This window comes from Protobothrops mucrosquamatus, unplaced genomic scaffold (assembly GCF_001527695.2).
Source record: "Protobothrops mucrosquamatus isolate PMUCROS unplaced genomic scaffold, P.Mucros_1.0 scaffold370, whole genome shotgun sequence".
Taxonomy (NCBI): Eukaryota; Metazoa; Chordata; class Lepidosauria; order Squamata; family Viperidae; genus Protobothrops; species Protobothrops mucrosquamatus.
Window position 1 is genome coordinate 688,514 of NW_015386704.1, and position 10,924 is coordinate 699,437.

The 10,924-nt window shown below is 38.9% G+C and overlaps 1 protein-coding gene across 1 annotated transcript; it reads right to left on the reverse strand.

The window, feature by feature from the left end:
* Window positions 1–1,441: 1,441 nt before the first annotated feature.
* Window positions 1,442–10,380, reverse strand: NXNL1 (nucleoredoxin like 1). Its single transcript, XM_015815734.1, has 3 exons — window positions 10,055–10,380; window positions 3,409–3,729; window positions 1,442–1,871 (listed from the first exon to the last, which is right to left on the reverse strand). Exons 1-2 carry the CDS (start codon window positions 10,378–10,380, stop codon window positions 3,435–3,437), a joined length of 621 nt encoding a protein of 206 aa, XP_015671220.1. The 3' UTR covers window positions 1,442–1,871; window positions 3,409–3,434.
* Window positions 10,381–10,924: the final 544 nt, after the last annotated feature.

A 10,924-nucleotide genomic window follows, 5' to 3' on the forward strand; every position in this document is an offset into this window, starting at 1 on the left:
TTCTCACTGTCAGGAAATTTCTCCTTATTTCCAGGTTGAATCTCTCCTTGATCAATTTCTATCCGTTATTCCTTGTCTGGCCTTCAGATGCTTTGGAAAATAGGTTGACAGCCCCTCAAATATTGGAACACTGCTATCATGTCTCCCCTGGCCCTTCTCTTCATTAGACTAGCCATGCTCAGTTCCTGTAACCGTTCTTCATATGTTCTAGCCTCCAGTCCCCTAATCATCTTTGTTGCTTTTCTCTGCATTTTTTCTAGAGTCTCAACATCTTTTTTATAGTGTGGAGACCAAAACTGGTTGCAATATTCTAGGTGTGGTAGAATGGTATTAGTATCTCTCACGTGATCTTGATTGAATCCCTCTGTTGATGCAACTTAGGATTTCATTGGCTTTTTTGGCTGCCGCCGCATTGTTGGCTCATATTTAATTGATTGTCCACTAAGACTCCAAGATCCCTCTCACAGTTGCTGCTATTAAGCCTGGTTTCACCCAATCTATATATTTGGTTTTTCTTGTCTAAGTGTAAGACTTTACTTTTCTCTACGTTGAATTTCATTTTGGAATTTGATTTTCAATTCTAGATGTTTGCAGATCTGTTTTTTGACTATCTTTTCCAGTATCTTCCCAGGTATTGATGTTAGGCTGATTGGTCTGTAGTTTCCTGGGTCTGTTTCTTTTTTCCTTTTTTGAAGATGGGAACCACATCAGCTCTTTTCCAATCCTCTGGTAGTTTCCTGGTGCTCCAGGATTTTTGAAAGATATGGTACGGTGGTTCTGAGATGACATCTGCCAGCTCCTTTAGGATCAGGTGTAGTCTGTCAGGTCCCTGTGATTTATGTTCATCAAGATCGGACAGGTGTTCTCTTACCATTTTTTTGTTCATTTTAACTTTTATTTCTAGTCTATCTTTTTCAGTTATGTTTTTGGTGAGTTCGGCTATAATTTCTTTTGCGTGAAGACTGATGCAAAGAATGAGTTAGTAGCTCTCCTTTCTCTCTGCTGCCTGTTCTTCTCTCTTTAGTGGATTGACTGTTTCCTTGATTTTTTTCTTGTTAGTTATATGCTGAAAGAAACTTTTTATTATTATCTTTGATTTTTGTTGCAAGTCTTTGTTCATGTTGAGTCTTTGCTTTCCTGACTTCTTTGCAGATTCTGGCTGTCTGCTGATATTCTGCCTTAGTTATGTGTCCCTCTTTCCATTTTTTGTACTTGTCCTTTTTGTCTTTATCAGATCTTTGTGCAGCCATGCTGGTTTCTTCTTAGATTTCTTGATTTTCTTTTTCAGTGGTATTGTGCTGGATTGGGCTTTTATGATCATATTTTTCAGTTTTGCAAGCTTCTTGAGTTGTTTTCCCCTTTAGAATTTTCATCCAAGGAATCTTTCCCAAGTTCTCTCAGAGTTTGTTAAAATCAGCTCTTTTAAAATCTTAAACTTTGATATCATTATGTTCTATTGCTTGTGTTTATTAAATTTATTAAATTTCCTTGAAATAACAATTCTTGCTCATTATTCCAAAGGTCACAAAACTAACATTATCTACTTTTCTTTTTTTACTTCTGCTTGTTAACAAACAATACTATTCTATTGTTACTCCTTCAATCCAAATTCTGCCTAACCCTGTCTGGACAGTTTCTATTTTCAGATAAAATAAAATATACAATAAGTCTCTAAAAACAACAGTTAGATTTTCATTGATCCAAATATAGCATTGCTATACGGGCTGATGGTACTACAGAATTAAAATTCTGGCTTCATTGGGTCCTTAAGAAAGGATGTTGGCACTTAGGAGAAAGAGTTATTTGGAAGTTGAGCATGGCCAATGGGTGACTGAAAGAAAGTGGGAAGGTTCTCCTTTAATCAAGAGTTCCTGTGGAAAAAATGGTAATAGAGAAGTATTAGAAATTCTGTTTTATTGTATAGAAATTCTGTTTTATTCTACAGAAATGGTAGCAGAGGATGGTTACATAGTCAGACAGATCAAAATAAAGTGTACAATGTTCAATCACCATGAGCTTTGCTGCTTAATGGGCTTTTTTAACTGTCACAGGAAACTCTCCTCAGAACTTATAGAAATCATAGATTGTAACCATAGATGCAAACTAAACACTGCCATCTACTGGCTAAATAATTCTGTAGCTGTTGCAATACAAAATACATTATAACATGTATTCCAACAAGAATATTGTAGAGAAGAGATGGTATTAGGTCATCAATAAGGCTTCGTATATTTGGATTTATTCTTTTAAAACACCTTTATAAGCTTGACTATACTGCCTATTGCAAGGCTAGTCCCTTAAATGGCACCCACTGGCAAAACAAGCAATTAAAGTTTAGAGTCACTGAAAACCTGAGAGTTACAACATACAGAGACTTCCTGGTTCATCTAGGAAGAAAAACCTCCTCTCCTACTAAAAGAGTTAGTGGCAGCCTGCCCAAAAAGAACTGCTTACTAGGAAGACTATCAGCTTAGGAACACTGACTCTGGAAAGGAGATAAAGTTGGGTGCCAGAAAAGCAAAAGAAATACTGAGAGTTGGCAACAAAGTGTTTTTCCCCAACTGTAATTAAATGAGATGTTGCAAACAACGAAATGCTGGTGGATTCTTTCAGAAGGCAGATCTGCATGAAAAGTGTTGTGGTAAAGTATGCAAACAAAGCTGTTTTCACTTTTATCTTGTGTGGTTTCTGCTGTTATTCCAGGAAAAAAATCTCAGTGCAACCCTGATGGTCTCCTAGAGCAAGGGTGTCAAACCCGTACCGTCATGTGACATGTTGCGACATATCGTGACTTTTTTTCCATTGCTGGCAATGGGGTGGGCACGGTTTTGCCATGATGCATCCGGCCCATGGGCCGGCAGTTTGACATCCCTATCCTAGAGCTATGCATGCTTGTAAAATTAGTGTCTTTGGAAGAAGTGCTTTAGATCTGTGGCAAGTCAACTATTCATTAAAACATCTACTCATCTTCAGAATTCTGCCTAAAGTATATCAAAAAAAGTTGTAGCTTCTTTAAGGGTCACAGTGACTTTAATAATTTCACCCTTTCCAATAGACAAGGCTTTTTCAGGCTTATCAGAAAGTCTGAAGAAAGAGACATGTTGTGTGCATGTGAGGTCTGAAGCTCTTCCAAATTATTTTCAAAGTGTTCCCAGACCTATTGAGTATTTTGAGTGCATTATGACATACATTCATTCCAGGCTCCAATTACAAATAAACACCATATACATACTTAATAATATCATAGCTGCAAGTTCTAGATTTTAGAAAAAAATATTTTTGATTTTCAAAACTAGAAATACATCTGCAATTAAAAATGTCTGTGTCTGGTTGATACGGTTGTAGATATCTAATAGACACATATACCTGTTCATAGGCAATGGTTTGGGAATACTCAAGTTCACCAACCTGAAGTTCCAAGAAGAAACATCTCATCAGGAGACTTCACCCTTATCACCATCTCTACTTCTCATTTTCCTTTTGTTCTTGGGCAGTTTGTACTTGAACCGCCGAATGGGATCAGTGATACTTCTCAGGGTCACATCCTCGAAGTCTTCAGATAAAAGGAAGTTCCTGTCCACCAAATCAGCTGCTTCTTGCCAGTTCTTGAAGCAAGCTGTGCCTAGCTGTTTGATTTCTTCCACAGCATTGTGGTCAATGACTTCACCATTTGGTTTCAAAACTACCACCACAGGGGGATGAGTCACTGAAAATCTTAATGCCAGCTCCCTAGGAATGTTGCAGAAAGAAAAAATAAGTTACAAAAGTTCTGAGCTGGAACATGTTGGGATTTTCTTAGGAGGAGAGCTGAAAAGATGTATCACAGATCTAAAATTATATTAATGTTTTACAATGATTCATTTATTTGTATAGTTATACTCAGATACAACAATTGGATATTATCATCAACATATACAAGTACCAAGCATGTGTTGTCAATTTATTAAGAAGAGGTTTTGCACCTGCCGTGGGGGGGGGCAAGGAAAGTCTTTATTAGTAGTCTAACAAAGATATCCTGGTGCTTTCATCTTTTTTTTTTTGCTGTTGTGAAAATAAATGAGTTTAGAAAGATAAAAATGATTAATGCCCTCAGGCTGCTGTGAGTAGAACCTTCTTTAGGTCTCCTCTTCACATTTTCCTTGCCATCTTCTAAGGTCTCAAAGTTACATTTACCAGACTATTTTTAACAATGCACTCTGATCATTTCCCCAAATTTAGCATGGGTCACCCTTGGATTCTTCCTTAAAGCATTTATCTGTAAACTTCTTTCCCTTTTCCCAATAACAGGTTGGATCTCTTACTTAGCCCTGTGACATCATCATATAATTAATCTTCCCGCTTCCAGCGACAATATAGAGAAGAGAAGGGAAATGCAAAACATGCCATTATAGTACTGTCCATGTCACATAGACTTGACTCTGGGTGATATACAAACATACGAACAGTTCAAAGGTACACAGTAGTTTTATATAACAGTTACATAATAAAAAAACAATCAAAGAATCAAACAAATAAAAATTTTTAAAAATCCAACTATTATAGGAGAACAACAATCAGGTGACCTCATACAACCACCTTGCAAGCTCTCCATGGGATCTTAAAAAAATGTTTCAGGGGCCTTCTGGGAGGTTAACAGAGGTGGGACTAACCTCACCTCTGGCTATATTATTCCTCTGGAGGGGATAACATTCCTGAGGGCAGGGGCCACAACATTGGCCCCTGCCCAGCTGAAGTTTCTAGATGTTCTTCAAGGCCAGCCCCATGTAAAGAGCATTACAGTGATCCATTCTGGAGGTGACTAGGGTATGAGTGATAGTGAGTAGAGCCTAACAATCTACGAAGGGGTGCAACTGGCACACATCAGAAAGCTGTGCAAAGGCCCTCTTAGCCATGACTACCACCTACTCCTCAAACAGGAGTGATGTGTCTAGCATACCCAGACTGGTGGGCCTGTCTGTGATAGTGCTATCGTATCCAGTACCAAAAATGGTAAAATTCCAGAACCAGAAGATGTATATACTCTTCAATATACATCATCAAAGGATGTTCAGAGGTGAAGAAGAAGCCCCTAACAAATTTCAGATCTTGAGACCCTAGTCATAAAAAGACAGTATGATGAGATTCACTTGAAACTGTCATCCCATTCTGCTGGTTCTATGGAAATGGTCGTTGCTTATTCCTGAACATTTATCTGAGCTGAGTTCAATTCAGTGACATCCAAGAGAATGGTCATGGCCCTGGGACTATTAGACGCATGTATTTCCTGACTGGTTAAGACTTCCCAAGAAGTCACATGCAGTTGGGCCGAAATAGTTTTGAATGCTTCCTTGTGGGAGAGGGAGAGTCCACCTGCCTTTGGTGGTTCTCCTTCCTCTGAAGATGCTTCCAGTTATTGGGTGTGGGAGATTCCATTGCTTCTTGGTGTGAGGTCTTTCCTCCTCCTATTTAACATGAAAACTAATATTAGGTCATCTTTCAACCCAGGGTTTAAAAAAATTGACATTTATCTCTGCTCTGGGCCATCCAAATGATGTTGCAAGGTGCTTTCTCAGTACTTGGAGGCTGTAATAGGCCTGGATTGGGAAGAACCAACCTCAGCTGACAAGATTCATGGCTGTGGGCTTTAGTGTCCTAAGTATTTTGCGATTTTGATCATTAACTCTGAATGGGGTAACACTACCCCAGGCAGAATTGGTATATAATCTGTGAATTGTCTTGAATTCATAACTCCTGCCTGAGGTGCAGCGGTGGCGTTATCTAGGCCACCTTTCACAATTACATCTTGTGAGCCAATTGTACCCATTTCTAGATTGGGAGCCACTGCTCATGGTAACTCATGCCTTGGTCACCTTCCAACTGAATTATTGTAATATGCTCTACATGGGGCTATCACTAAAGAGCATTTTCAAGCTTCAATTGATCCAGAATGCAGTATTACTTGCAGTATTGGGCACACCATAACATAACATTGCTGCTACATGAGCTGCACTGGTTTCCATTAGGCTTCTAGGTACAATTCAAGGTGCTGGTTGTCACCTTTAAACTTTGCTTGGAATGGGGCCAGATTACACTTTACAATGCCTTGGTAAGGCCACACTTGGAATACTGCATCCAGTTTTGGTCACTACGATGTAAAAAAGATGTTGAGACTCTAGAACAGGGGTGTCAAACTGCCAGCCCGCGGGCCAGACACATCACACGGAAACTGCGGCAATGGCAAAAACAGTCCAGATACGTTACGCGATGTCATGTGATGTCGCGAGTTTGACATGTCTGCTCTAGAAAGAGTACAGAGAAGAGCAACAAAGATGATCAGGGAACTGGAGGCTAAAACATATAAGGAACGGTTGCTGGGACTGGGTATGTCTAGTTTAATGAAGAGAAGGACGAGGGGGGACATGATAGCACTGTTCCAATATCTCAGGGGCTGCCCTAAAGAAGAGGGAGTCAAGCTATTCTCCAAAGCGCCTGAGGGCAGGACAAGATGCAACGGATGGAAACTAATCAAGGAGAGAAGCAACCTAGAACTAAGGAGAAACTTCCTGACAGTTAGAACAATTAACCAGTGGAACAACCTGCCTCCAGAAGTGGTGAATGCTCCAATACTGGAAGTTTTTAAGAAGAGACTGGACAGCCATTTGTCTGAAATGGTATAGGGTTTCCTGCCTGAGCAGGGGGTTGGACTAGATGACCTCCAAGGTCCCTTCCAACTATTATTATTATTATTATTATTATTATTATTATTATTATTATTATTATTATTATTATTACTATTATTATTATTATTATTATTATTATTATTATTATTATTATTATTATTTATTATTATTATTATTTGCAAGACCACCTATCCTTGATGGCTTCTCATCATCCCATTAGATCAAGCAGAATGGACATGCTCTGGATACCATCAGCAGAACAGTGCAACCTGGTGCACCACAAGAAGTGTGCCAATTCTGTCACAGTGCCTGTCCTGTGGAACAGCCTCCCTTTCCCTAAATATAGATAGCCTTGACCCTGCTGGCCTTCCAGAATTGAATCTTTCCCCAGGCACAGGGGCTGGGAAGTTTGTAGAGTTCTGATGTGGATGTCGTTTATCTGAAGAGCTGATAATGTGATTTTTTAGGGGCTTTAACCCAGTTTGTTTAATGGATCTGTATGGTTGGTTTTTATATCTGTTTGCCACCGTAAGAAGGTAGATAGAAATAAGCTCAGAGTTGTTGGTGAAGAAGCTCATTAAGCAACCTTGAGAAGCAACCCTATTCTGGATCCTGGCTATAATGATACATAAGGACAAGGTGTCCTATCTCTCTAGCTGCTGCTCCTTTGTTACACAATGTTGCTCAGCTGGAGCCTAGCTGTTGCTTAATCAAGAGCTTCATGCTGGATCTCTCCAACTGCTAGTCTGAAAGTTTTACTTTCACCCTCTTGCTAAAGCAGGATTTAAGCCATACAGCAGGACCTCTGTGCTGAGTTTTCTGGACCATAATATAATACAGGTAATTCCCAAATTATGAGTATTCACTTAGTGTCTGTTTGAAATTACATGACAAGCACCCTCTAGTGGTTATGAGCAATTCCCAAAATTACGAATGGTGCAGCACCATGGCAATTGTTCGCCCTTACGAATGGTTGCAACATTCACCCTATTCCCCCCCCTCCCCATGACTGCTTCCCCCTTACTGCCTGCCACGCTGGACTCACTTATCTTGCAAAGATCTGTCTCCTCTCTGCCGTGATTTCTTTCCCTTTGAGGGAGAGGAGAGTCGGCTTGGAAATGCTTTTCACGCCTGACAGTGGAAGTTTCTGAGGTCCGTGATCTCGCACAACTTCAAACACCCATTCTCTGCAAAAGAGCTCATGTCCCCCCCCCCCCGAAGCTTCCATTTTCTTGGGGGAGGGAAAGTGTTTGCTTCGTTTGCATGCCTATGGGGCAAAGAGTGGCATCGGAGTCGCTCAGGAAGGAAGGGAGGGGGAAACATGAGGTATCTTAGTGGGTTGGGGAGGCCTTCAGGGCCTGTTCCATCACTAGGCCCCCCCATGGCCTTTCCCACCCTGAGATACCTCATGTGCACTTAGGAGCAGCACATTCCTCCAGCAAAAAGAACTGACAGGAGCAGGCCAAGCCTTTATCTTATCCACTAATTTAAGTACATACTGCAATATATTTTATATCCCACTTTTATTATTTTACAAATAACTCAAGGCAATGAACATACCAAATATTCCTTCTTCCTCCTATTTTCTCCACAACAACAACCCTGTGAGGTGGGTTGTGCTGAGAGAGAATGACTGGCCCCAAATCACCCGGCCTGCTTTCATGCCTAAAGCAGGATTAGAACTCAAAGTGTCTTGTTCTCTAGGCCAGGCAGTTTAACCACTAGACCCACTTCTGGAAAATAGTGTTTTAAAAGATGGGTTGTACATTAAACCATGAAAGCAATATTTAGCATCATCAAATAACAAATACAAGCTACAAGTCTGTAAAATTAAATAGCTTTCTAAAAATATTAAGGAAGGCTAAATGGATACGGGTACTCTCCAGTTCTTATGGACTACAATTTAGTTAGTTAGTTAGTTAGTTAGTTAGTTAAGTACAGGTAGTCCTCGATTTACAACCATTCATTTAGTGACCATTCGAGGTTATAACAGCCGTGAAAAAAGTGACATGACTAGTTTTCACACTAGTATGAAATATATGTCTACATTGTGCTCGGCAACACTTTTGTGGCTTTCAGCACAAGAAACATAGATGAGAATGATAGGTAAACATAAATGGTTAATTCACCATGATGTACTACGATGCCAAGGAAATTGCAAAACAAAATCAAGAGAAGATTTGATAACAGAAGGATAAAGTTGCCAATGGCTTTCTTAAGGTACAATTATCAGTAAGATTGAATTTAAAATAAAATCATGTACTAAGGATGAACATATTATTGGTAAAATGTATATTTTTTGCTGAAATATGAGACAGAAGAATAAGTGAAAGAATGTATGATAAAATGGACTTAAACATTGGCTATAATATATAAATGATCAATGGAAAATAAGTGGTTCAGAGGATTTAAATTTACATCATGTTCTAGCCTTAAAAATATGTTTTTTATAAAATGATGTCTCATTGGTATTTGTCACCAGAGAAATTTTCTAGAATGTATTAACGATATTTTGAATCTTTGCTGGAAATATGAACAACATGGAATTTTATCACATTTGGTGGACATGTAAAAAAGCCGGAAAATATGGATATAAATACATACATTACGTAAGGAGATTTTAAAGATTAAAGTAGCATTAATATCAGAAGGTATTATTTTGGGACTAATGGACAGGCAACTAGAAACCTTGTTTTTATATATGACAAATGCAGCAAGACTATTATATGCACAAAGTTTTAGACTACCAACAATGGACGAATAGTTAGTGAAAATGATGGAATTTGCAGAGATGGCTACTTTAATTTTCTTGATCAGAGAAAAGATAATATCTATATTTATGACTGACTGGAAACCTTCTCTAGACTTTTTGCGTGAAACAGGAAAAAAAATGCATTTATGGCTTGTAGTTCAATTGCAGAATTGTAGAAGAGAAAAAAAGGGTAAAAGAAAAAAAGAAAGCTTTTCTTTATATCGTAAAGTAAGAGATATGTTTGTAGTCCTACTTGTATTTGCTGCAAAGAAAATTGAAAGCTTTTCTATTTTTTGTTTCATTTTTTCATTTCCTTGGTTTGTGTTAGTTTCTATGTTCTCCCAAAAACTTTTAATAAAATTTAGTTTTAAAAAGATAATTATCGCATGCTAATAATTGTTGCTAGCCTATCTACATCTGACTGAATAGTTATCAATGAACCATGCACAATAAGTATGCTTAATTCATCTAAAGCAGATTCACACCACAATTTGTTGGCTGACAAATGATTGATAATTATAACATGTATATTATAGACTATAAAGGCTGAATCAAGGCCAAACAAACCCACATTGTGGCTTAATATGTCTGTGAGCCCAGCCTCAGTTCTAGCGTTTTCCTAACTAAATTCTCAGATCCTTACTTTTTGAACTCATCCTGGAAAGGTAAAAACAGCCATCGCTTCGGCATTTTCTTCAGAAACTTGTCTTGCTTTTCCTCTGTTTTGTCCAGCGACACATAGACGAGAACTAGTTGAGACGCTCGCTCCATATAAAACTCGTCGGTGAGTTTCACAAAAAAATCTTTCAGGATGGGCGCAAACTCTTGGCATCGAGGACTTTCACCGGAGCCAAAATAGAGGAGCATGACTTTGTTCTCTAATTTTCGGGTGAGCTCCCGTTCCAACTCCAGCTCATCATTGTCCTTGTTGTTCACAACAAGGCTCTTGTGGGAAAAAAGGGCAGCCATGGCCACAAGGGGGCTACTACATTTAAACTAGAACCATTTTTAGGCTCTGCCCCAGGTTAGCACTGAAAAGAAAAAAAAAGGGGGAAGACAACATTTGTCAATTGTTTTCCTCATCATTTATTTAGCAACTTACTGTATATCCTGTCTCCTGCACTAAAGGCTCAGGAAGCACAAGGACAAACCCGAAAACCAATACTATACACTAATCAGTGACATGCCCTATTGCTGTCAACAGGTTTAATTGTCTCTGTTGGGTGGGGTGGGGACACAAAACAGCAGCCAGCCCCACTGCACAGGAAGGCAGCCTTTTTTTAAATGTTAAAAATGTTAAAAAATTGCCGGGTCATCAGAAAGAAAGAAACAAGGCATTCTAGAAGAAAAAAAAATAGCTCAACCTCTCCTGCTCTGCTAATTTTCTACTTGTTCAATGGTTAAAAACAAGCATGATAATTTGGCAATCTGCTGTTTCATTCAGCTAAAGAGATAGAGGGGGTTCATTTCTCCAAAGTTTAATCCCAAAAGAAAATACAATGAAAAGGGCATT

Coding starts and splice junctions, on each gene's coding strand:
- NXNL1 (XM_015815734.1), bottom strand. CDS start 10,380: ATGGCTGCCCTTTTTTCCCACAAGAGCCTTGTTGTGAACAACAAGGAC. Junction 3,730..10,054: donor TTCCAGGATGAGTTCAAAAA/GTAAGGATCTGA, acceptor CAACATTCCTAG/GGAGCTGGCATTAAGATTTT.